Here is a 27,841-nt window from a genome sequence, read left to right on the forward strand (position 1 = left end):
GAGATCTTTGCACTCCTCCAATTTTAGCTTCTTGCACAGCCCCTGATTTCTGTCACTGTTCCATCAGCGGCCGTGCCTTCAGCTGCCCGGGCCCTAAGCTCTGAAACATAGAAACATAGAAAATAGGTGTAGGAGTAGGCCATTCGGCCCTTCGAGCCTGCACCGCCATTCAATGAGTTCATGGCTGAACATGCAACTTCAGTACCCCATTCCTGCTTTCTCACCATACCCCTTGATCCCCCTAGTAGTAAGGACTTCATCTAACTCCTTTTTGAATATATTTAGTGAATTGGCCTCAACTACTTTCTGTGGTAGAGAATTCCACAGGTTCACTACTCTCTGGGTGAAGAAATTCCTCCTCATCTCGGTCCTAAATGGCTTACCCCTTATCCTTAGACTGTGTCCCCTGGTTCTGGACTTCCCCAACATCGGGAACATTCTTCCTGCATCTAACCTGTCTAACCCCGTCAGAATTTTAAACGTTTCTATGAGGTCCCCTCTCATTCTTCTGAACTCCAGTGAATACAAGCCCAGTTGATCCAGTCTTTCTTGATATGTCAGTCCCGCCATCCCGGGAATCAGTCTGGTGAACCTTCGCTGCACTCCCTCAATAGCAAGAATGTCCTTCCTCAGGTTAGGAGACCAAAACTGTACACAATACTCCAGGTGTGGCCTCACCAAGGCCCTGTACAACTGTAGCAACACCTCCCTGCCCCTGTACTCAAATCCCCTCGCTATGACGACCAACATGCCTCCCTAAACCTCTCCGCCTCATTTAAGATGCTCCTTAAAACCTCCCTCTTTGACCAACCCCTTGGTCACCAGTCCCAATAGCACCTTATGCGACTCGGTGTCGTATTTTCTTTGACAATCGCTCCCGCGAAGCACCTTGGGACATTTTATTACATTAAAAGGCGCGATAAGAGATACCGTCGTTGTTCCTTCCCACCTCCCGAGCGTCGGGGTACTACGCACAAATGTACTTTCCCCGACAGCGATCCCAGCACTCGGAGACTGGACACGAAGCGCAGTGTGCAAGGCTTAGTGTAACTCTCGCGCAGCTCCTGCTCGGCAGCCAGTGAGACAGCCGGCAATAATTTGAAAGATACAAAGTTTGCCGTGAAAGACAGCCTTACATTTACACGGCACCTTTCCTGACATCTCAGAGCGTTCCACAGCCAAAGAAGCTCTTTATTTGGAGTGTAGCCACTGTTGCAGCACCGAAAATCCGTCAGCCGATTTGCGCACAGCAAGCTCCCACAAACAGCAATGTGATAATGACTCAGATAATCTGTTTTTTTTTAGTGATGTTGATTGAGGGATAAAGATTGGCCCCAGGACACCGGGGAGAACTCCCCTGCTCTTCTTCGAAATAGCGCCGTGGGATCTTTTACGTCCACCCGAGAGCGCAGACGGGGCCCTCGGTTTAACGAAAGTAAGGCAGTACAAGGTTTGCCAGCTAGAAACGTTTAATACAAAGGTTGCGGTGGGTACATGTACGAGGTGGGAACCGCAATTCGACACACAGCGGGGGAAGAGGGTGAATCAGGCGGCCCGTGAGGTTCAGGGCTCGGGGGAGCCGGATGCTGTCGCGTCATCTTTGTGCACGAGCTGTGGCTCATCCTCCCCATCCTGCGGGGGGTGCACCAGGACCTTATCGATGATGCCGAATTCCTGAGCCTCCACGGGGCTCATGTAGCGATCCCGTTCCATCGCCCCTTCTGTAAAACACCACAGCATTTGAGAAGCCCATCGGCTCACTCACGGCTCTCGAGGGAACGCCATTCCCGGCACTGGCCGAACAACACGAGAATTAGGAGCAGGAGTCGGCCATTCGGCCCCTCGAGCCCTGCTCCGCCATTCAATACGGTCACGGCTGATCTTCGACCTCAACTCCACTTTCGCAGCCCGATCCCCATATCCCTCGATTCCCCGAGAGTCCAAAAACCTATCGATCTCGGCCTTGAATATACTCAAAGACTGAGCCTCCACAGCCCTCTGGGGCAGAGAATTCCAAAGATTCACCACCCTCCGAGTGAAGAAATTCCTCCTCATCTCAGCCCTAAATGGCCGACCCCTTATCCTGAGACTGTGACCCCCTGGTTCTCGACGCTCCAGCCCGGGGGGAAACATCCTCCCTGCGTCTATCCTGTCAATCCCCCTCAGAACCTTACACAGTCCTCGCTCATGGTGGACAGCTGCCTCTATCGGGCGAATGTCACTCAGTTTACCATCACCATAGGTGGCAATAACAGAGGTGCTGTTTAAAGCAGATTAAGCGCACCAGCTATTTCGGGCAGTTCGGTGCTTACTGACCTTTTTCAAAGCATCTGGTCAACTTTCCGACCCACCAGACACCAATAGAACAAGACATTGTATGACAGCTTGACCAGATCTCACCGTAAACTATCAGCTGATTGAAGCTGCCCCAAGTCTCCACCACCCTCCCGTGGCCGGTACCAGTGCAAACAGCCGACGGAGACTCGGGCAGCTACAATCGGCTGCGCGCAACTGCCGGGGGTCCATCCCTGCCGTCTCCAGTCACACACCCATCCCCCCACCCCGTCCCGGGGTCTGCAGACCCTCACGCGATTCCTGGGCCCCTCACGCGTAAAGTTCTCTTTGGTGACAACACCACGCAGAGCAGGCAAATCTCCTGGACACCAACGCAACCCGCCATCAGTGGTGGGGACTGTACTTTGAGCAGACACACACGCGCCTTGGGGGGGGGGATGCGCCTTGTGGGGTGGGGGGGAGATGATCGGGGCAGGAACACGTGAAGGCCGAGAGCGACCTCTCAGTCGATCAGTTCCAACATCTCGAGTGACGCCAGGGAGACTGGAAGGTTTTGGCTCACGGCAGCGTACACCTCCACGGATGCTCCAAGCTCTCCCGGTCCTGTGCCCAAGTGCACCCTCATTCACTTACAAACTTAGGCAGTCAGTGTCGGCGGACTATTCGACCAAGGAGGGCACCACAGCTGAGCCATATCCTCTCTTCAACAATAACAACCTGTATTTATATAGCGCCTTATAGTAGTCAAACATCCCAAGGCGCTTCACAGGAGTATTAGATTAAAACATTTGCCAGTGTGCACACAGGTGCACTTCCAGCAGAAGTTGCTAAGAGTCCCTGATGGATTTGTCCGGCTCCCTAACCCAGGGCTCTGAGGTCAGCTGTTTTGCCCTGACACCATTCAGGACAACGCAGTCCATTTGAGTGGCACCCTTTCCACCAACACAACCATTCACTCCCTCCACCGTGACAAGATGCACTGCAGCAACTCGCCAAGGCTTCTTCGGCAGCACCTCCCAAACCCGCGACCTCTACCCCCGAGAAGGACAAGGGCAGCAGGCGCATGGGAACACCACCACCTCCACGTTCCCCTCCCAGTCACACACACCATCCCGACTGGGAAATATATCGGCCGTTCCTTCATCGTCGCTGGGTCACAATCCTGGAACTCCCTCCCTAACAGCACTGTGGGAGCACCTTCACCACACGGACTGCAGCGGTTCAAGAAGGCGGCTCACCACCACCTTCTCAAGGGGCAATAAATGCCAGCCTGGCCAGCAAGGCCCACATCCCGAGAATGGCTTTAAATCAAGCCCCATGGTTATGACAGAGATCAGTCAACTCGCCGGCATTCCGCGTCCCAGTTATCGAACGTCACCTCTGCCAGAGTTCCAAGTTCCGCCCCCATGGAATACTGGTGGGAGCACTCCCATCTGGGTGAATCTACACTGCAAAGCATCGGAGGGGGGGGTGGGGGGGGGGAATGAGGGGAGAACAGGATGGTTTTAATTCGCTAATTACCGATCATGTAACACCAACCAAGAACTATAGCAGGCAGGTACAGCAAGCACTAGGGAAGGCAAATGGCATATTGGCCTATGTTGCTGGGGGGTTGGAGTACAAGAGTAAGGAAGTCCTGCTACAACTGTACAGGGCCCTGGTGAGACCACACCTGGAGTACTGCGCACAGTTTGGGTCTCCTTATCTAAGGAAGGATATACTTGCCTTGGAGGCGGTGCAACGAAGGTTCACGAGATTGAGTCTGGCAGGAAAGGGCTGTCTTATGAGGAGAGATTGGGCCTATATTGTCTGGAGTTTAGAAGAATGAGAGGTGATCTCATTGAAACATACAAGATTCTGAGGGGGATTGACAGGGTAGATGCTGAGAGGCTGTTTCCCCCGGGCTGGGGAGTCTAGAACCAGGGGGCACAGTCTCAGGGTAAGGGGCCGGCCATTTAGGACTGAGATGAGGAGAAATTTCTTCACACAGAGGGTGGTGAATCTTTGGAATTCTCTGCCCCAGAGGGCTGTGGGTGACAAGTCTCTGAACATATTCAAGGCTGAGATAGATAGGTTTTTGGACTCTCGGGGAATCAAGAGATATGGGGATCGGGCGGGAAAGTGGAGTTGAGGCCAAGATCAGATCAGCCGTGATCTCATTGAATGGCGGAGCAGGCTCGAGGGGCCGAATGGCCGACTCCTGCTCCTATTGCTTATGTTTTTAAATTGAAGTTATACCTGCATGGAGCACTCACCGATCACAGACAACAGCTGCTTCGTGTGTTTGGCATAAATGTGATTGATCTGCCTCTTAATCTTCAGGATCTCCTCCGCCTGTATGGCGATGTCAGTCGCCTGGCCCTGGGAAGGAAGCAGCGGAACACGGCAATTAAATCTGTTTGTTGGAATTCGTGCTCCCGCGCTGTAATCAGTCTCTGACCCCCGCGACCCTCGAACTCGCCTTTCCTGTCCCCGCCAAAGCCAATCGCCTCTCACAGCAAGACCAACACTGCTCCGGAAACAAGAACGTCCCAGGAGAGAGAGGGATAGGAGCAGATATATCCCTTCTGTTTACCCAGCGTGTTACCACATCGACACAATGTCCATCCCCGCAGCCGCTCTGACGGAGGAACAATCTCCCAGAGGTTGCTTCACTGAAGCTTTAATGAATAAATGGACACAGAGCCGAACAAGGTGATATTTGATCAAAAGCTACCAGGAGGAGGCTGTTCAGGAGGGTCGGATACGGGAAGTTTGAGGGATGGAGGGAGTTCCAGAGCCTAGCACGGCCACCAATACTGGGCCGAAGGGTCAGGGGGAGATCGACAAAAGGCTACAGCCAGTTTGGGGAGGAATAGAGGAGGCTATGGAGGCAAGGTAACACATGACACAATGAAAAGCAAGGACTTGCATTTATATAGCGCCTTTCACGACCACCAGACGTCTCAAAGTGCGTTACAGCCAATGAAGTACTTTTGGAGTGTCCGCACAGCAAGCTCCCACACACAGCAATGTGATAATGACCAGTTAATCTGTTTTTTTGTTATGTTGATTGAGGGATAAATATTGGCCCCAGGACACCGGGGAGAACTCCCTTGCCACTCTTCGAAATAGTGCCGTGGGATCTTTTACATCCAGCTGAGAGAGCAGACGAGGCCTCGGTTTAACGTCTCATCCAAAAGACAGTTCCTCCGACAGTGCGGCGCTCCCTCAGTACTGCCCCTCAGACAGTGCGGCGCTCCCTCAGTACTGCCCCTCCAACAGTGCGACACTCCCTCAGTACTGCCCCTCCAACAGTGCGACACTCCCTCAGTACTGCCCCTCCAACAGTGCGACACTCCCTCAGTACTGCCCCTCCAACAGTGCGGCGCTCCCTCAGTACTGCCCCTCCAACAGTGCGGCGCTCCCTCAGTACCGCCCCTCCGACAGTGCGGCACTCCCTCAGTACTGCCCCTCCGACAGTGCGGCACTCCCTCAGTACTGCCCCTCCGACAGTGCGGCGCTCCCTCAGTACTGCCCCTCCAACAGTGCGGCGCTCCCTCAGTACTGCCCCTCCGACAGTGCGGCGCTCCCTCAGTACTGCCCCTCCGACAGTGCGGCACTCCCTCAGCACTGCACTGGGAGTGTCAGTCTAGAATTTTGTGCTCAAGTCCGTGGGGTGGAACTTGAACCCACGACCTTCTGACTCAGAGGCGAGAGTGCTGCCCATTGAGCCACGGTTGACACTAACTGAACATGGCTCTGTATCAGAAGGTTGCAGGTTCAAGCCCCACTCCTGGACTAAAGCAAACTCCAGGCTGGCATCTTTCACAGACATTTTCCTGAAACAACTTTGTGCTTTTGTCCAGCAATGGTACTTCCATAGAAACGGGTGCCACACGGACGGAAGCCCACTCAGTGCCGAGCTGGGAATGAGCGACAGCCCTCGGTACTTACAGAGGCCCCTCCCGAGGGTTGGTGGATCATGATGCGTGCGTTGGGCAGCGAGTGCCTCATGCCCGGACAGCCTGCGGCCAGAAGCAGGGAGCCCATGCTGGCCGCCTGCCCCACGCACCAGGTGGAGATGGGGTTCAGGATGTACTGCATGGTGTCGTAGATCGCCAGGCCCGCTGTCACCACACCACCTGCACCGGGGAGACAACGGCAGTCACTCGACAGCTCACAGATACACCGATCAGGGGGGGGGGGGGGGGGGGATACCCGGCGGGAGGGACGGGGAGGGAGGGGGATGGGGCGGGGCAGGATCGACGTGGGATCTTTTACAACCACCAGAGAGAGCAGGCGGGGCCTCGGATTAACGTCTCATCCAAAAGACGGCACCTCCGACAGTGCGGCACTCCCTCAGTACTGCCCCTCCGACAGTGCGGCGCTCCCTCAGTACTGCCCCCTCCGACAGTGCGGCGCTCCCTCAGTACTGCCCCCTCCGACAGTGCGGCGCTCCCTCAGTACTGCCCCTCCGACAGTGCGGCGCTCCCTCAGTACTGCCCCCTCCGACAGTGCGGCGCTCCCTCAGTACTGCCCCCTCCGACAGTGCGGCGCTCCCTCAGTACTGCCCCTCCGACAGTGCAGCGCTCCCTCAGTACTGCCCCCTCCGACAGTGCGGCGCTCCCTCAGTACTGCCCCCTCCGACAGTGCGGCACTCCCTCAGTACTGCCCCCTCCGACAGTGCGGCGCTCCCTCAGTACTGCCCCCTCCGACAGTGCGGCGCTCCCTCAGTACTGCCCCTCCGACAGTGCGGCGCTCCCTCAGTACTGCCCCCTCCGACAGTGCGGCACTCCCTCAGTACCACCCCTCCGACAGTGCGGCGCTCCCTCAGTACCGCCCCTCCGACAGTGCGGCGCTCCCTCAGTACCGCCCCTCCGACAGTGCGGCACTCCCTCAGTACTGCCCCTCCGACAGTGCAGCACTCCCTCAGTCTGGATTTTTGTGCTCAAGTCTCTGGAGTGGGGCTTGAACCCACGACCTTCTGATCCAGAGTCGAGAGTGCTGCCCACTGACACCAAGTTTGTGTCCAAGTAATTATTTGGTTGGTTTTACCGTAGCACTGTGGGGGGGGGGGGGGGGGGGGAAGAGCACCTGCGACTGTCCTTGTGCAATATAAAAGCACGGACATATCTGGTGGCAGTGCAGACAGTTCTCATCCTAGATCCCGTGAAATGCGGCCATGACATTAGTTGGGAATGTAAAGACAGGTGGGCAGCGCGGGGAGTGAGGGTCCCAGTGATGCTGTCCCCGGAATCGGCGTAGCCAGTTTAAGGCCCCTCGACCAGCGTATTTCAGGGGCTCGGTGACACCAGAAGCTGACGCAGAGACCCGGGGCAGAGCTCACCTGGACTGTTGATGTACATGTGGATCGGCTTCTTGTTACTCTCGGACTGAAGGAACAGGAGCTGGGCGATCACCAGACTGGCCACAGTGTCGTCTATCTGAGAGAAACACACACAATTATTAAACTCGACCAAAGGCCAAATGCTGTGATCCGTAAAAAAAAAAAAATATATATATATATATATATATATAATATATACTCACAGGTCCCATGACACAAATTATTCGTTCCCTCAACAGTCGTGAATAGATATCGTAAGCTCGTTCTCCACGACCCTGAAAAGGAAAGGTGATCACGGGATACATCGGAGTGTTCGCAATCTCAGTGCTCTGCTTATCCCCGAGTGGAGCAGCCAAGCTCAAATCCTCTTCATCACAACACCGCTTATTTCCATCTCCGTAACATCGCCCGTCTCCACCCCTGCCTCAGCTCATCCGCTGCTGAAACCCTCATCCGTGCCTTTGTACCCTTCCGACGGGATTATTCCATCGCACGCCTGGACGCCCTCCCACCTGCAATTCTCCACAAACTGCAGTTCATCTAAAACTTGTGTGAAGTCCCGCTCACCCATCACCCCCGTGCTCGCTGCCCTGAGTCCTAACTCGCACCCAGTCCCGCTCACCCATTACCCCCTGTGCTCACTGCCCCGTGTCCTAACTCGCACCAAGTCCCGCTCACCCATCACCCTCTGTGCTCACTGCCCTGTGTCCTAACTCGCACCCAGTCCCGCTCACCCATCACCCCCTGTGCTCACTGCCCCCGTGTCCTAACTCGCACCGAGTCCCGCTCACCCATCACCCCCTGTGCTCACTGCCCCGTGTCCTAACTCGCACCGTGTCCCGCTCACCCATCACCCCCTGTGCTCACTGCCCCGTGTCCTAACTCGCACCAAGTCCCGCTCACCCATCACCCTCTGTGCTCACTGCCCTGTGTCCTAACTCGCACCCAGTCCCGCTCACCCATCACCCCCTGTGCTCACTGCCCCCGTGTCCTAACTCGCACCAAGTCCCGCTCACCCATTACCCCCTGTGCTCACTGCCCCGTGTCCTAACTCGCACCAAGTCCCGCTCACCCATCACCCTCTGTGCTCACTGCCCTGTGTCCTAACTCGCACCCAGTCCCGCTCACCCATCACCCCCTGTGCTCACTGCCCCCGTGTCCTAACTCGCACCGAGTCCCACTCACCCATCACCCCCTGTGCTCACTGCCCCGTGTCCTAACTCGCACCGAGTCCCGCTCACCCATCACCCCCTGTGCTCACTGCCCTGTGTCCTAACTCGCACCAAGTCCCGCTCACCCATCACCCCCTGTGCTCGCTGCCCCGTGTCCTAACTCGCACCAAGTCCCGCTCACCCATCACCCCCTGTGCTCACTGCCCTGTGTCCTAACTCGCACCAAGTCCCGCTCACCCATCACCCCCTGTGCTCACTGCCCCGTGTCCTAACTCGCACCCAGTCCCGCTCACCCATCGCCCTTTGTGCTCACTGCCCCGTGTCCTAACTCGCACCGAGTCCCGCTCACCCGCTGTGCTCACTGCCCCGTGTCCTAACTCGCACCAAGTCCCACTCACCCATCACCCCCTGTGCTCACTGTCCCGTGTCCTAACTCGCACCAAGTCCCACTCACCCATCACCCCGTGCTCACTGCCCCGTGTCCTAACTCGCACCATGTCAGGGAGGGAGGGGGAGGGGGGACAAGAGGAGCTGGGTGAGAGGGGGAGCTGGGCGAGGTGAGCGGTGGGGGGTGGGGGGAGATTGGGAGACAGGCAGCAATCAGGGACAGAATGATGATGATATTCCAGCCCAGGAGGTGTGTCCGTCGGGAACAAATCTGGGTGACTGTGCGTTGTGTGATTACCGAGGGTCCTGCGGTCCCACTTACCGTCTGCTCGATGACGATGGGGATTAACGGGTGGCTACAACCTGACGTCCGGTGAATCTTCCTGCATCCCGTCACCAGCTGGCCGGAATGCTGCACAAACGTCTGAATGGAAGAGAAATAAATACATCGATACAACAAGTGGCGATAAATATGAAAACAAATTTAAAGAGGGAGCGACAGCACAAGGGTTCTCTGGCTCAGGCCTCCTGCACTTTCCCCGCATACTTCTCCTCTCCTCCACCCTCGAGTTGTGGCTGCAGATTCCAGCTCCCAAGGGCCCTGCACTTTTGTCTGACCAATTTGTCTGATCGCTGGGAATACCAACAGTCAGGACCAATCGTAGAATGATACAGGACAGGAGGTGGCCATTTGGCCCATCGTTCCTGTGCCGGCCCTGTGAACGAGCGATCCAATCAGTCCCACTCCTCCCCCACAGCACTGCTGACATTCACACACACACACACCAGCGCTCTGCGCCCAATTCTAACATCCCAACTTCTGCCCCAGTTGAAATCGGCTGCCTCACCACGAACAAACTGGGCTCTTCTCGGTATCAGTGCCGCACCAGGGTGTGCAGAGTTTGTGCCCTTTGTTTGTGCACGTGTGTATATACTTCATTACTATCTTTAAAAAATCCTTAAATGATACTATTCTGTGCTTGTATATTTAGTGTTTCCCACGTGACTACACTCCAAAGGTACGTCAATGGCAGTAAAGCGCTTTGGGACGTCCTGTGCCTGCGAAAGGCGCTATATAAATGCAAGTTCTATCTTTGAACGGGGGAAATTGGATCGCTGGCCTTTTGCCGCTGGGACTTGGGACCTGGGGATTCAAATCCAGTCCGGACGGATGGATCAAGGTCGCCAATGTCTGATTGTGAGGGTCTGACATGAATTTGACAGCTTCAATCCAGTCCCTGCTGGGTGTCGGCCTGAAACACAAATTAAAAAAAAAAAGACTTGCATTTCTATAGCGCCTTTCACAATCTCGGGATGTCCCAAAGCGCTTTACAGCCAATGAAGTACTTTTTGGAGTGTAGTCACTGTTGTAATGTGGGAAACGCAGCAGCCAATTTGCGCACAGCAAGCTCCCACACACAGCAATGTGATAATGACCAGATAATCTGTTTTTGTTGTTGTGACGATTGAGGGATAAATATTGGCCCCAGGATACCGGGGAGAACTCCCCTGCTCTTCTTCAAAATAGTGTCGTGGGATCTTTTATGTCCAAATGAGAGAGCAGACGGGGCCTCGGATTAACATCTCATCCAAAAGACTGCCCCTCCGACACTGCGGCGCTCCCTCAGTACTGCCCCTCCGACACTGCGGCGCTCCCTCAGTACTGTCCCTCCGACAGTGTGACACTCCCTCAGTACTGCCCCTCCGACAGTGTGACACTCCCTCAGTACTGCCCCTCCGACACTGCGGCGCTCCCTCAGTACTGCCCTTTCCCCCCCTCACTCACCCTCAGCAGCATCTTTGTGTGCCTCTGACCTCCGACCCGGAAACGCTGAGCCGGCCGATGACGCGCGGCCGGAAGTAGTTTCCATGGTAACGGGGCCTAGTGCGGACCCGCCGCCTGCTCAACCCTTTAAAGGCTGGGAACACCCCCCCTTTCCCCCCCCCCCCCCGGGAAACCCCCCCCACTCTCCCCCCGGCGGGGGCTCGGGGTATTCATAAAATCAGCAACAATCAAATGTCCCAAAGACCTTTTCCCTCCTCTGTAAAGGGGACAGTTTGGGCCGACCATGAAGTAGCGCAGAGTTTCCTTGGTGTGGACACAGAGACATTCACACAATCCCAGGCCCAGGGGAAGGCTTGCCAATCACAACATCACTAAAATCACAGCGCCATAGAAATTTACAGCACGGAAGGAGGCCATTCGGCCCATCGTGTCCGCGCCGGCCGACCAAGAGCTACCCAGCCTAATCCCACTTTCCAGCTCTCGGTCCGTAGCCCTGTAGGTTACGGCACTTCAGGTGCACATCCAAGTACTTTTTAAATGTGGTGAGGGTTTCTGCCTCTACCACCCTTTCAGGCCGTGAGTTCCAGACCCCCACCACCCTCTGGGTGAAGAGATCTCCCCTCATATCTCCTCTAAACCTCCCCCCAATTACTTTGAATCCAAGCCCCCTGGTTGTTGACCCCTCTGCTGAGGGAAATCATCATCATCATAGGCAGTCCCTCGTATCGAGGATGACTTGCTTCCACGCCAAAAAGGGATGAGTTCACAGGTGTTTCAATGAAGGACCTAATATTCCGGATCCCGAACTACATCCTGAAGGGTGGAAGATACCTGTGCGTGGATTTTTTTAACGTGGGGTGACCGTTGCACACCAGCCACCACACGGGCTTGACAGAGCTAGATCTTGGTCCAGTGGCAAGGGTTAACCAGGACGACTGGAGACCAGCTCTGCTGCACGGACCCAGTGCGCGCACATATCGCACAGTGTGGGCTGGGCCCGTGCTGCCCCTGGGCCCTCGCCTCTCCCGGGCCCCGAACTCTCGCCTCTTTGCTACATTGCAACAGTGACTACACTTCAAAAAAAGTACTTCATTGGCTGTAAACCGTGTTGGGTTATCCGGTGGTCGTGAAAGTTGCTATACCCCGTATAAAATTTGAGAAACTACAAATTCAGTCTATTTTTGCACTTGAAATGTGAACATTTTTAAGGAAGTATCATAGAAGCATAGAAAATAGGTGCAGGAGTAGGCCATTCGGCCCTTCGAGCCTGCACCGCCATTCAATGAGTTCATGGCTGAACATGCAACTTCAGTGGGAGGTGTTACTAAAGTTGTACAGGGGCCTTGGTGAGGCCACACCTGGAGTATTGTGTACAGTTTTGGTCTCCTAACCTGAGGAAGGACATTCTTGCTATTGAGGGAGTGCAGCGAAGATTCACCAGACTGATTCCCGGGATGGTGGGACTGACCTATCAAGAAAGACTGGATCAACTGGGCTTGTATTCACTGGAGTTCAGAAGAATGAGAGGGGACCTCATAGAAACGTTTAAAATTCTGACGGGGGGGTTTCGACAGGTTAGATGCAGGAAGAATGTTCCCGATGTTGGGGAAGTCCAGAACCAGGGGCCACAGTCTAAGGATAAGGGGTAAGCCATTTAGGACCGAGATGAGGAGAAACTTCTTCACCCAGAGAGTGGTGAACCTGTGGAATTCTCTACCACAGAAAGTAGTTGAGGCCAATTCACTAAATATATTCAAAAGGGAGTTAGATGTAGTCCTTACTACTCGGGGGATCAAGGGGTATGGTGAGAAGTGGCAACAGAACTGAATGGTCATATTATGTGAGTGTTGTGTGTGGCTATAGACTCTGATCACGGGAAAGGAAGTATTGGCCAGCTGGGTGTGGAACTGTAACTTTGTGTGGGAGGGGAAAGTGTTGCAATTTCTTTGCAACAATATTTTTGCTACCGTTTCTTTACAAGTTATTTTGCAACAATATTTTTGCTACAGTATTTTTGCTACAGTGTCTTTAGAACAGTTATTTTGCAACAATATTTTTGCTACAGTGTCTTTAGAACAGTTATTTTGCAACAGTATTTTTGCTGCAGTATTTTCTCTCCAGTGAAACATGTCGACTAAGACCGGCAGCGAGCTGCTGATGCACAGAATGGTGAAGCAACTGCGGATGGAGGCCAGTGTGGAGCGGGTCATGGTGAGAGGGAGAAGGGGGCAGCCTGGCAGTGACTCCAGGGGCTTTCATCAAGGGGCTGGAGAAGGCAGGGAGTGGCAGCTCCTGAGCACGCAGGCCCGGGGAGACAGCAACAGTCACCCACTGCAAACACACACAGTGCGTTCACCCCACCCCCAGTCACTGCAAACACACACAGTGCGTTCACCCCACCCCCAGTCACTGCAAACACACACAGTGCACCCCCCAGTCACTGCAAACACACACAGTGCGTTCACCCCACCCCCAGTCACTGCAAACACACACAGTGCACCCCCCCCAGTCACTGCAAACACACACAGTGCGTTCACCCCACCCCCAGTCACTGCAAACACACACAGTGCGTTCACCCCACCCCCAGTCACTGCAAACACACACAGTGCACCCCCCCAGTCACTGCAAACACACACAGTGCACCCCCCCCAGTCACTGCAAACACACACAGTGCACCCCCCAGTCACTGCAAACACACACAGTGCGTTCACCCCACCCCCAGTCACTGCAAACACACACAGTGCACCCCCCCCAGTCACTGCAAACACACACAGTGCACCCCCCCCAGTCACTGCAAACACACACAGTGCACCCCCCCAGTCACTGCAAACACACACAGTGCACCCCCCAGTCACTGCAAACACACACAGTGCACCCCCCAGTCACTGCAAACACACACAGTGCACCCCCCCCCAGTCACTGCAAACACACACAGTGCACCCCCCAGTCACTGCAAACACACACAGTGCGTTCACCCCACCCCCAGTCACTGCAAACACACACAGTGCACCCCCCAGTCACTGCAAACACACACAGTGCACCCCCCAGTCACTGCAAACACACACAGTGCACCCCCCCAGTCACTGCAAACACACACAGTGCACCCCCCCAGTCACTGCAAACACACACAGTGCACCCCCCCAGTCACTGCAAACACACACAGTGCGTTCACCCCACCCCCAGTCACTGCAAACACACACAGTGCGTTCACCCCACCCCCAGTCACTGCAAACACACACAGTGCACCCCCCCAGTCACTGCAAACACACACAGTGCGTTCACCCCCCCCCCAGTCACTGCAAACACACACAGTGCACCCCCCCAGTCACTGCAAACACACACAGTGCACCCCCCCAGTCACTGCAAACACACACAGTGCACCCCCCCCAGTCACTGCAAACACACACAGTGCACCCCCCCAGTCACTGCAAACACACACAGTGCACCCCCCAGTCACTGCAAACACACACAGTGCACCCCCCCAGTCACTGCAAACACACACAGTGCGTTCACCCCCCCCCCCAGTCACTGCAAACACACACAGTGCACCCCCCCAGTCACTGCAAACACACACAGTGCACCCCCCCAGTCACTGCAAACACACACAGTGCACCCCCCCAGTCACTGCAAATACACACAGTGCACCCCCCCAGTCACTGCAAACACACACAGTGCACCCCCCCCAGTCACTGCAAACACACACAGTGCACCCCCCCAGTCACTGCAAACACACACAGTGCACCCCCCAGTCACTGCAAACACACACAGTGCACCCCCCCAGTCACTGCAAACACACAGTGCGTTCACCCCACCCCCAGTCACTGCAAACACACACAGTGCACCCCCCAGTCACTGCAAACACACACAGTGCGTTCACCCCACCCCCAGTCACTGCAAACACACACAGTGCACCCCCCCCAGTCACTGCAAACACACACAGTGCACCCCCCCCAGTCACTGCAAACACACACAGTGCACCCCCCCAGTCACTGCAAACACACACAGTGCACCCCCCAGTCACTGCAAACACACACAGTGCACCCCCCAGTCACTGCAAACACACACAGTGCACCCCCCCCCAGTCACTGCAAACACACACAGTGCACCCCCCAGTCACTGCAAACACACACAGTGCGTTCACCCCACCCCCAGTCACTGCAAACACACACAGTGCACCCCCCAGTCACTGCAAACACACACAGTGCACCCTCCCAGTCACTGCAAACACACACAGTGCACCCCCCCAGTCACTGCAAACACACACAGTGCGTTCACCCCACCCCCAGTCACTGCAAACACACACAGTGCGTTCACCCCACCCCCAGTCACTGCAAACACACACAGTGCACCCCCCCAGTCACTGCAAACACACACAGTGCGTTCACCCCCCCCCCCCCCAGTCACTGCAAACACACACAGTGCACCCCCCCAGTCACTGCAAACACACACAGTGCACCCCCCCAGTCACTGCAAACACACACAGTGCACCCCCCCAGTCACTGCAAACACACACAGTGCACCCCCCCCAGTCACTGCAAACACACACAGTGCACCCCCCCAGTCACTGCAAACACACACAGTGCACCCCCCAGTCACTGCAAACACACACAGTGCACCCCCCCAGTCACTGCAAACACACACAGTGCGTTCACCCCCCCCCCAGTCACTGCAAACACACACAGTGCACCCCCCCAGTCACTGCAAACACACACAGTGCACCCCCCCAGTCACTGCAAACACACACAGTGCACCCCCCCAGTCACTGCAAATACACACAGTGCACCCCCCCAGTCACTGCAAACACACACAGTGCACCCCCCCCAGTCACTGCAAACACACACAGTGCACCCCCCCAGTCACTGCAAACACACACAGTGCACCCCCCAGTCACTGCAAACACACACAGTGCACCCCCCCAGTCACTGCAAACACACAGTGCGTTCACCCCACCCCCAGTCACTGCAAACACACACAGTGCACCCCCCCAGTCACTGCAAACACACAGTGCACCCCCCCAGTCACTGCAAACACACACAGTGCACCCCCCCAGTCACTGCAAACACACACAGTGCACCCCCCCAGTCACTGCAAACACACACAGTGCACCCCCCCCAGTCACTGCAAACACACACAGTGCACCCCCCAGTCACTGCAAACACACACAGTGCACCCCCCCAGTCACTGCAAACACACACAGTGCACCCCCCAGTCACTGCAAACACACACAGTGCACCCCCAGTCACTGCAAACACACACAGTGCACCCCCCAGTCACTGCAAACACACACAGTGCACCCCCCCCAGTCACTGCAAACACACACAGTGCACCCCCCAGTCACTGCAAACACACACTCTCCCCTACACCCCCCAGTCACTGCAAACACACACACACTCACCCCTACACCCCCCAGTCACTTCAAACACACACTCTCCCCTACACCCCCAGTCACTGCAGACACACACAGTGCACCCCCCCCGTCACTTCAAACACACACTCTCCCCTACACCCCCAGTCACTGCAAACACACACAGTGCAACCCCCCAGTCACTGCAAACACACACACTCTCCCCCCAGTCACTGAATTACACAATGCCCCTCTCCATTTACTGCACCTCCAGTCACTCCCACTCTCTTCCCCCACTCACTGTACCCCCCCTCCCCGCAAAAACACATTGCACTCAACCCCATAGTCCCTCAATTACATATCCCCCCGTCTCTTTCCCACTTGCCCCCCAGTCGTTGCTCCCTCCTCCCCTCATTCGCTGTCCCACCCCCCAATCTCTCACCCCAAAGATTCACCACCCTCGGAGTGCAGAAATTCCTCCTCATCTCAGCCCTAAATGGCCGACCCCTTAACCTGAGACTGTGACCCCCTGGTTCTAGACCCCCCAGCCCGGGAGAAACATCCTCCCTGCATCTACCCTGTCAATCCCCCTCAGAGTCTTGTATGTTCCAAAGCAATACAGAAAGGAAAGATAGATTACGAAAGTAAACTTGCGCAAAACATAAAAACAGATAGTAAAAGCTTTTACCGATATATAAAACGGAAAAGAGTGACTAAAGTAAATGTTGGTCCCTTAGAAGATGAGAAGGGGGATTTAATAATGGGAAATGTGGAAATGGCTGAGACCTTAAACAATTATTTTGCTTCCGTCTTCACAGTGGAAGACACAAAAACCATGCCAAAAATTGCTGGTCACAGGAATGTGGGAAGGGAGGACTTTGAGACAATCACTATCACTAGGGAGGTAGTGCTGAACAGACTAATGGGACTCAAGGTAGACAAGTCCCCTGGTCCTGATGAAATGCATCCCAGGATATTAAAAGAGATGGCAGAAGTTATAGCAGATGCATTCGTTATAATCTACCAAAATTCTCTGGACTCTGGGGAGGTACCAGCGGATTGGAAAGCAGCTAATGTAATGCCTCTGTTTAAAAAAGGGGGCAGACAAAAGGCAGGTAACTATAGGCCGGTTAGTTTAACATCTGTAGTGGGGAAAATGCTTGAAGCTATCATTAAGAAAGAAATAGCGGGACATCTAGATAGGAATAGTGCAATCAAGCAGACGCAACATGGATTCATGAAGGGGAAATCATGTTTAACTAATTTACTGGAATTCTTTGAGGATATAACGAGCATGGTGGATAGAGATATACCGATGGATGTGGTGTATTTAGATTTCCAAAAAGCATTCGATAAGGTGCCACACAAAAGGTTACTGCAGAAGATAAAGGTATGCGGAGTCAGAGGAAATATATTAGCATGGATCGAGAATTGGCTGGCTAACAGAAAGCAGAGAGTCGGGATAAATGGGTCCTTTTCGGGTTGGAAATCGGTGGTTAGTGGTGTGCCACAGGGATCGGTGCTGGGACCACAACTGTTTACAATATACATAGATGACCTGGAAGAGGGGACAGAGTGTAGTGCAACAACATTTGCAGATGACACAAAGATTAGTGGGAAAGCGGGTTGTATAGAGGACACAGAGGCTGCAAAGAGATTTGGATAGGTTAAGCGAATGGGCTAAGGTTTGACAGATGGAATACAATGTCGGAAAATGTGAGATCATCCACCTTGGGGGGGGGGGGGGGGGGAAACAGTAAAAGGGAATATTATTTGAATGGGGAGAAATTACAACATGCTGTGGTGCAGAGGGACCTGGGGGTCCTTGTGCATGAATCACAAAAAGTTAGTTTGCAGGTGCAGCAGGTAATCAGGAAGGCGAATGGAATGTTGGCCTTCATTGCGAGAGGGATGAAGTACAAAAGCAGGGAGGTCCTGCTGCAACTGTACAGGGTATTGGTGAGGCCGCACCTGGAGTACTGCGTGCAGTTTTGGTCACCTTACTTAAGGAAGGATATACTGGCTTTGGAGGGGGTACAGAGATGATTCACTCGGCTGATTCCGGAGATGAGGGGGTTACCTTATGATGATAGATTGAGTAGACTGGGTCTTTACTCGTTGGAGTTCAGAAGGATGAGGGGTGATCTTATAGAAACATTTAAAATAATGAAAGGGATAGACAAGATAGAGGCAGAGAGGTTGTTTCCACTGGTCGGGGAGACTAGAACTAGGGGGCACAGCCTCAAAATACTGGGGAGCCAACTTAAAACCGAGTTGAGAAGGAATTTCTTCTCCCAGAGGGTTGTGAATCTGTGGAATTCTCTGACCAAGGAAGCAGTTGAGGCTAGCTCATTGACTGTATTCAAGTCACAGATAGATAGATTTTTAACCAATAAGGGAATTAAGGGTTACGGGGAGAGGGCGGGTAAGTGGAGCTGAGTCCACGGCCAGATCAGCCATGATCTTGATGAATGGCGGAGCAGGCTCGAGGGACTAGATGGCCTACTCCTGTTTCTAATTCTTATGTTCTTATGAGACCTCAATCTAACGTTATTGTTGCAGGTATCCCAGGCAGCGGTTGATCTGAAAAACTTCTGTCTCCAGAATGCCCACAAAGACCTGCTTCTGATGGGGGTGCCGTCAGGCGACAATCCCTTCAGACCTCCAAAGTCCTGCCTTCTGCTGTGATCTCATCATCCGCCATCGTACAGCTGTCCAGTGAGGGGTAACCAAAGTCAAATCCTTTATCTGTATCTTTTATTATTATTCCTGGGCTAAAGAGCACGGCCATGTATAAACTCCTTGTTCCTTCTGTCTGCTGTGCAATTATACACTTCCATTCCAGGTTTGCTTGATGAGATCATGCTTATGGAACCAAAGCGGGTATATGGAGTTAGGTCACAGACCAGCCATGATCTCATTGAACGGCGGAACAGGCTCAAGGGGCCGAATGGCCTCCTCCTGCTCCTGTGTTCCTGGATGCGAGGCTGATAGAGTTCGGAGAGCTCAGAGTGCACATCAGAGGGACGTGGCCATTTGAGAAGCGCGCAGTAAAGTTAAGCTGCTGAATTTTTGTGCTCCCTCAACCAACATCACCAGAACAGTAAAATGAAAGCAAAATACTGCTGGAAATGTGAAATAAAAGCAGAAAATGCTGGAAACGCTCAGCGGGTCAGGCAGCATCTGTGGAGAGAGAAACAGAGTTAATGTTTCAGGTCTCGCATCTGTGGAGAGAGAAACAGACCTGAAACGTTAACTCTATCTCTCTCTCCACAGATACTGCCTGACCCGCCGAGTATTACCAGCATTTTCTGTTATTGTCTCACTTGGATCGCTGGGAAGACTCTGGCTAGTATCACATTGCTGTTTGTGGGAGCTTGCTGTGCGCAAATCGGGCTGCCCCGTTTCCCACCTTACAGCAATGACTGTGCTTCAAAAAAAACAAGTAACTTCATTGGCTGTGAAGCGCTTTTGGGGACGTGCTGAGGTGGTGAAAGGTGCTATAGGAATGCAAGTTCTTTCTTTCTTGCCGAGGTGATGGCGGTCAGTGCTTGGGAGTGGAAGGCTTTGGCCAGTCCTGCAGCACCTCCCCCGCCCCAGGTCCGGTTCAGCTCCGGCAAGTGCAGACTATTAACACCCTCCGCTCTGTCCGAGCTCAACGCACCAGACTCCCAACACTCTGTGTCGTGAAGCGCTGGAAGGCATCCGTGATGGGGCGGGCTCAGTGTTGGTTTTGGGCGTACTGTTTCTGTGGGGAGGGAGGGGGGGAGGGAGGGAGTTTTCAAGCCCACTGGAAGAGGTTGGGCACCGTCTCACGACGGATTACACAGCAACAAGCCAGTTTTCTGTGCCGAGCGATGTGCTCACCTGCTCAGTCGCCCTTCTCTGAACTCCGCTGAAGGTCGGGGTCACGGGTCGAGTATAAATTGAGGAATTCAAGCCGACAGGGGGGCCCCCCTCCCCTGGTCGCTGCAAAGTAACCCTGCCTTAGCCGAAGCAGTCACAAGGCTCCGGGGGACTCGACTCGAACTCTGTCTGATCCCCAGTGACCCCCGCTAGGACCTCCGCCGGACCCTGCGGCCATTGGGTGACCAGAAGGATCGGCGGTGCCTCCCAGGTCCAAAAGCCCACCTCCATCACCGTCTGGACTCGCACGGGTCAATAGTCACTTGAGCTGTGGTACTGCACCAGCGCCTCTGAAACTGTTTCCCTCGCAGAAGGACAAGGAGCAACGCCCAGACAAGACAAAATAAAATCCTAAAGCTGCCTTTTGTTCTGTTTCCTTTCAGGTCCAGTGATTAATTTAATCGGGGTGTTGTGTAATCTCTGGATGATCCCCAACAATGGCACATTCTTAGAACAACACACCAGACTGAAGCACGATCACTGACACACCAAAACTGGCACCTGCAAGAACGGAACAGAAAACGCTCGCATCTGTAACAGGGACTGCTCTGGCAAGAATATATCCAGCTACTTGGAGAGGGGGAGTGGGGGGGGTGGCTTATTTACATAAACTGGTTGAAGAATGGTTCATTCCACTGAGTTTTTTTTTTAGATTTAACACAAGATACTGAATGCAGGAAGAAGGCATGGGAAAATTTCAAAAGAACAAAACTGGGGGCCCACCGGTTTTGTACCGATCCACCACTCGGTACTAAACGGTTGCAGTCGTCGAGCTCTACCGCCGGAGACTGCCAGTCAGCGGTGTCGGCTCTCTAGCAGCATCTAGTGTCAGAGCAGAGACATTGCGACAGCTACAAGGGTGGGACAGCAAAAAGTTGCTCCTTCCTAATCGTCGCCTCCTGAGTGCAATCATTTCGGCAATTAACGAACGGAACCAAAAGCCGTTCGAGGTGTTCCCTGAAAACCTAGCCGGCCTGCCAATTTCGCAACCGCGTAGAAAAATGACAGAAGTATCAGACCGGTACTGAGCTAAGGGATTAAGACCCACTCTAGATTGGTAGGGAAGAGCGACACTTGGCTCATCAGTAGGGGTGTGCGCTTTTCTCGGGGTGCAGTTTGCAAAGTTGGGATATGGGAGAACAGGGCCAATGAATTCCGCGGCAGTTTTAGGAAACCGGTGAAATTCATTGGGTTATTTCCCCCTCGGCGTTATGGAATTTCAGATACACGATGCCAAACACTGAACCTGTGTATGTCCCTACTCATTGCTGATAGTATCTTTAGCATATATACTTGATTATACTGGTACCAAAGGTAATTTTCATAGAATCACACAGCACAGAAAGAGGCCATTCGGCCCATCGTGCCTGTGCCGGCTCTGTGACAGAGCGATCCAATAAGTCCCACTCCCCCCTGCTCTTTCCCCACAGCCCTGCAAATTTTTCCAAGTATTTATCCAATTCCCGTTTGAAAGTCACTATCGAATCTGCTCCCACCGCCCTTTCAGGCAGCGCATTCCAGATCACAGCATCTCGCTGCGTAAAACATTCTCCTCCTCCCCCCCCCCCCCCCGGTTTTATTGCTAATGACCTTAAATCCGTTCCCTCTGGTTACCGACCCTCCTGATAGCAGAGACCGTTTTTGCTGCATTTAAGATATGACTCATTCCTTTATCGAATAAACAGTGCATGACCAGTGATTCCTTCGCACACCCGAACTCAACGTGTATTACAGATCCTTCGCTAAAACCTTTCCACCTCTCCCAGTCACCAGTGCAAACCCCTCTCTTTACAGCTTGCTGTTGGTTACCTGTTAGAGTTACATACAATTTACAGCAGAGAAACAACAACACCAACTTGCATTTATATAGCGCCTTTAACGTAGTAAAACTCCCCAAGGCGCTTCACAGGAGTGTTATTAGACAAAACAGATAAGAACATAAGAAATAGGAGCAGGAGTAGGCCATACAGCCCCTCGAGCCTGCTCCGCCATGTAATAAGATCATGGCTGATCTGATCATGGGTTCAGCTCCACTTCCCTGCCCGCTCCCCATAACCCTTTATTCCCTTACCGCTCAAAAATCTGTCTATCTCCGCCTTAAATATATTCAATGACCCAGCCTCCACAGCAGGTGACCATAAGCTGGGTCAGAGAGGTAGGTTTTAAGGAGCGCCTTAAAGGAGGAAAGAGAGGCGGAGAGGTTTAGGGAGGAGTTCCAGAGCTTGGGGCCCAGGCAACAGAAGGCAGGGCCACCGATGGCTAAGCGATTATAATCAGGGATGCTCAGGAGCGCAGACATCTCGGGCAGTTCAGCTCCACACGAGCCTCCTCCCACCCCTCTTCGTCTCACCCCATCAGCATATCCTTCTGTTCTTTTCTCCCTCCAGCTTCCCTTTAAATGCATCCATGCTATTCGCCTCAAACACTCCCTGTAGTCCTTGGGGGACATTGGCGTCCCTCAGGACCTTTCCCAAGTCACCATCCTTCCCGTGTGAATCCCGACAGTGAACGGCGGCCGAGCGGTATCACTGCTGATCCCACCCTGCCTGCCTCTCCCACACGGAGCGTTGGGCTGCACACACCACCCACTGGCGCCTTGGTCCTGTTTGAAGTATTGTGATTCCGGCGAGTATTTATTTCTTCCCTTCTATTGGGACACCAAATTACAAGTGTACCATTAGTATTTACCAAATGGTATTACAGCACTGACTACACTCCAAGAAAAAGTACTTAGTTGGCTGTACAGCGTTTGAAACACCCGGTGGTCGTGAAAGGCGCTATATAAATCCAGGTCTTTCTGTTATTTTATATAAAGTCTTGTGGCGCATGTAGATTTTCTTTCAATGAAATATCATTGGGTTTCATCACCAACCCGAATAGGTGGAAGTTGAGTTTGCACAAGTGATGACTTTGGGACTTCCTCATCAATGGCAAAGCGAGTCCCAATCGCGTAGAACCATTGGCTGCTGGCCCCTGAGGCGCAGGTCGTGAATCACAAGGACCTGCAAAAAATCACCACACCTCGCAACAAAGCAGCGTTGGAGGTACGTCATTGGCGGTCCTGTTACACAGCAACCTGCCGCTGGTGTCAATGACCTGTTCGAACCTGTGCAGGAGGGAGTGCTCAACATTCCTGACTGTAATAACTGGATTCCCTCAAGCCCCGAGACAACACGGTCTCGACAATGAGAACTCCCCTCCACCTCCCCCATTTATAAACCTGTACAGTAAGAAATCTACAAGAACATGCGTTCCGTTTGAGGGATAAAACTTGGGGAGTGTTCCTGTTGTATGGAGTACAGAGGAACAACTCCTTTCCCGCACCCCCCTGCTCCCTTCGTCCCTCTGCCCATAAGCACGACAGCCAGTCCCCTGCTTGGAGTGACATGCCCCAGCACAATGCAAGGCACAGCTCTCCATAGTTGCAAGAGTATAAAAGGACCCAGTGAAATAACCCGACCCAGGCTGATATAGAATGGTGTTATCGTCACTGGGATAACACCATTCTATATATATATATATATATATATATAGGGTTGCCAACTCTGGGCATATTCCTGGAGGTTTCGTAACTGGACCTCCAGTGCCCCACCTGGTCAAACAGCCTTATTTTAATTCCATCTTCAATATTCTTATAACTAATAAACAAAAAGTGTTCGATTGGAAAACATTTTTTTATTGCCCGTGATTTTTTTTTAATCCCAGGTTTTTGCTGGCGGCAGTGCCCTGGAACTTAATTTCTTCATTCCTGGCGACTTCAGGGCATTCCTGGAGGGTTGGTAACCCTGCTCTTATGCCAACCTTCACTCTGGGATCACTGCATGCTCAGATCCCTGACCTTGTCTAGCCATTGCTGGGATGAGAAGCATTCCACTGTGTACGTGTGTGTGTGTGTGTGTGAAGTATTTGTTCTCCGATTGAATGCGACGTACAGCCGTTGCCTCCGTAGCAATCTCTTCTCTTCCAAGTGCATTTTGTCAAAATAGATTGAAACTACGGTTTAGTACGAAAATCTCCACACTCAGGATGCGGGTTCTTGTAATAAGAACATAATAGGAGCAGGAGGAGGCCATACGGCCCCTCGAGCCTGCTCCACCATTCAATAAGATCATGGCTGATCTGATCATGGGCTCAGCTAATGTACCAATATTGAATACACATAATTACAACTGGCCTGGGTGAATTGGACATGTCTGCACCTCTGACTTGGCTTTGGGAAGTCAAGGGATTCCATGTGTGTCTTAAAGTGATCCCCGACTGTGCCAATTGTCATTTTATGTCATAAGACAGCCTTACGTTCTTTCCTACGTCTCCAGTGTTCACTTTATAACTCCCGGTTATTCTCTCTGCAACCCAAAAGATGACCAGTGCTCTGAAACCAGACGCTAGGATGCGCACTGGGGCGACTCCTTCTCCACAGCCGAGATCAAGTCCTCTACGTGAGCTGATTTATATCCCACCGCTCCAGCACGCTGCTCCATCACACATGAACAGGAGGAGGCCATTCAGCCCCTCGAGCCTGTTCTGCCATTCAGTTAGATAATTGTTGATCTGTATCTTAACTCCATCTACCCACCTTGGTTCTGTAACCCTCAATACCCTTGTCCAGCACCAATCTTATCACTCTTAGTTTGGACATTTTCAATTGACTGTCCAGCCTCAACAGCTTTTACAGGGGGTGGAGGGTTCCAGATTTCCACCATCTGTCTCCCTTGGCTTCTCTTTAGGAGCAGTAGCCAGGACAATCTCCAAATCAAGAGACTGTTGGCGCTGGGAGAGATCGGGCTTGTGCTGTCACAGCTCACGGAAATAGATGTGCAAAATTATAGGAAAGTAATCTTGTGTGTTCTGACACAAACCGCACAGATTACAAGGATTTGATTTCAGAAAAAGCAGATGGTTAAAGTACATTGTATGTAGTGTGTATAACTTCCTAAACATCGGTCATGGAACTGGTCAACACCCCAGAACTCTCGGATATAATCTGTAACCTTTCGCTTGCTAATTGTGTGTTTTGAAAAAAATTTGTATATAATATTTACTAGGTAGATTAATTGAAATTTATCTTCTGCTTTCCATTATTCAACTGGCACACAACATGTTTGATGTGGCACACGGCATCATGCAGAATTCTGAGCTTTCTTCCAGCCCAAAACTGAATTCATTACTTAAATTACACACAAACTTTCCTGAAGTGTCACACAGTGCTTTTACACAATTTTGGGGGGTCAGTGACTTATGTAGGCAAATATAAGATTAAACTATTCAGTATTATATATATATATATATATATTACAAATCCCTCTGAACAGAATTTATTCATTAGGTAAATCAAAGAAGTATTTGTAGCTCTCTAGTCACACACCTGCTGATCCAGCCCTCCCCACCACAAGCAGGGATAGGAACTTTATTTTAATTATGATTACATTCAATCCATAAACTGAACAGAGACAACTGTTCATCGATATCTGTAAAACTATCCTCTACAATATTACCATGGGTTTGGTCCATATGGTGAGTGCCACTTAGCTGATGCCTATCCCCTGGTACAATGAATAATCACTGGCAGGAGTGGACACACCAAGGCTGCAAGAAAACTTAAGTTGTGCTAAGTTTTACAGAACTTACAAGACTCGCTTGTTACTTCTTTTGAAGTAGTTTTAACTTTGCTTCCTTGCGCTGGAGAGAAGATGGGCAAGACCAATGGCTCCCAGCCTCCGCCAACGTGAGGAGAGATGGCTTGGAGACACTTTAACACCAAGGTCTCTCCCTCCTCCCAGCCCCTTCCTGTGGGGAAGCGCTTGGCTTTGTCGACCTCTCTCATCATGCGGGTGACACCAGCAACGCCACCGATGGGAGCACATTCGTCGCCTCAGTACATCGTCGCATGCCATTACCCTGTACTGCCCGACACCAGTGTCTCTTAAATGAATTTTACCTGCATCTTACATAGGACAGGAGAGAAAAATATCAGTTTGAGCCTTTACTATTTTATCTTGTATCACAAACTGTAAAAGTGTACGTTATTTAAACAGTAGGTCAATAATGTGGTTTATTACTGTATTAATATCAAATAAAGTCTTTAATACAGTTCTGCTTTTCCTAGATATATTTCTAAACCATTATTTTTTATTCCAGATTAAGAGTGGAATGTTACTTAATTCCAGGACTTTGCTGCTTTTTAAACTCAATATGAACAGATAAAAGTAAATTACTGGATGCTGGAATCTGAAATGAAAACAAAAAATGCTGGAAATCTCAGCAGGTCAGACAGCATTTGTGAGAGAGTCAGGATAAATGGTTCACTCGGGTTGGCAATCAGTAATTAGTGCCGCAGGGCTCAGTGCTGGGCCCCAACTATTTACAATCTGTATTAACATTGTGGAAGAAAGGACCAAGTGTATTGTAGCCAAGTTTGCTGACGATACAAAGATGGGAGGAAAAGCAGTGTGTGAGGAGGACACAAAAAATCTGCAAAAGGACAGACAGGCTAAGTGAGTGGGAAAAAAATTGACAGATGGATATAATGTTGGAAAGTGTGAGGTCATGCACTTTGGCAGAAAAAAAATCAAAGAGCAAGTTATTTAAATGGAGAAAAATTGCAAAGCGCTGCAGTACAGCAGGACCTGGGGGTACTTGTGCATGAAACACAAAAGGTTAGTATGCAGGTACAGCAAGTGATCAGGAAGGCCAATCTTGGCCTTTATTGCAAAGGGGATGGGAGTATAAAAGCTGGGAAGTCTTGTTACAGTTATACAGGGTATTGGTGAGGCCACACCTGGAATACTGCGTGCAGTTTTGGTTTCCATATTTACGAAAGGATATACTTGCTTTGGAGGCAGTTCAGAGAAGGTTCACTAGGTTGATTCCGGAGATGAGGGGGTTGACTTATGAGGAAAGGTTGAGGAGGTTGGGCCTCTACTTATTGGAATTCAGAAGAATGAGAGGTGATCTTATCGAAACGTGTAAGATTATGAGGGGGCTTGACAAGGTGGATGCAGAAAAGATGTTTCCACTGATGGGGGAGACTAGAACTAGAGGGCATGATCTTAGAATAAGGGGCCGTCCATTTAAAACTGAGATGAGGAGAAATTTCTTCTGAGGGTTGTAAATCTGTGGAATTCTCTGCCTCAAGCGAGCTGTGGAAGCCGGGACATTGAATAAATTTAAGATAGAGAGCGACAGTTTCTTAACCAATGAGAGATTAAGGGGTTTTGGGGAGCGGGCGGGGAAGTGGACCTGTGTCCATGATCGGATCAGCCATGATCGTATTAAATGGCAGGCTCGAGGGGCCGTATGGCCTACTCCTGCTCCTATTTCTTATGTTTTGGGTCTGTGACCCTTTGTCAGAACTGGAAAAGTTCGTGATGTAACAGATTCTTAAGTGCTGGGGCAGGGGAGAAAGAACAAAAGGGAAGGTCAGTGATAGGCAGGAGAGATTTAGGAGACAAAAGGGATGATGGAACAAGTAAGGAAACAAAAGATGAGTCTAGATAGGATGTGAACGGCAGAATAATTATCAGCTGCTATGGGAAAGAGATAAAAAAGGGATAGATACATAAAAATGCCTATTACGCTGCCCTGATAGTCTTTCTAAAAGGGTGGGGGGAATGGGACTGAGA

General features: G+C 52.0%; 2 protein-coding genes across 2 annotated transcripts; one reads left to right on the forward strand and one right to left on the reverse strand.

Moving 5' to 3' along the window:
• Positions 1-1,451: 1,451 nt before the first annotated feature.
• clpp (caseinolytic mitochondrial matrix peptidase proteolytic subunit) lies at positions 1,452-11,078 on the reverse strand. The gene is made up of 7 exons (XM_070867168.1): positions 10,970-11,078; positions 9,506-9,607; positions 7,828-7,899; positions 7,625-7,721; positions 6,232-6,419; positions 4,551-4,656; positions 1,452-1,721 (listed from the first exon to the last, which is right to left on the reverse strand). Exons 1-7 carry the CDS (start codon positions 10,979-10,981, stop codon positions 1,564-1,566), a joined length of 735 nt encoding a protein of 244 aa, XP_070723269.1. The 5' UTR covers positions 10,982-11,078; the 3' UTR covers positions 1,452-1,563.
• Positions 11,079-12,879: 1,801 nt separating this feature from the next.
• Positions 12,880-26,301, forward strand: LOC139237896 (guanine nucleotide-binding protein G(I)/G(S)/G(O) subunit gamma-10-like). The gene is made up of 3 exons (XM_070867169.1): positions 12,880-13,180; positions 18,876-19,038; positions 20,603-26,301. Exons 1-2 carry the CDS (start codon positions 13,097-13,099, stop codon positions 18,999-19,001), a joined length of 210 nt encoding a protein of 69 aa, XP_070723270.1. The 5' UTR covers positions 12,880-13,096; the 3' UTR covers positions 19,002-19,038; positions 20,603-26,301.
• The last annotated feature ends 1,540 nt before the right edge of the window (positions 26,302-27,841 follow it).

Source organism: Pristiophorus japonicus, chromosome 24, assembly GCF_044704955.1.
Source record: "Pristiophorus japonicus isolate sPriJap1 chromosome 24, sPriJap1.hap1, whole genome shotgun sequence".
Lineage (NCBI taxonomy): Eukaryota > Metazoa > Chordata > Chondrichthyes > Pristiophoridae > Pristiophorus > Pristiophorus japonicus.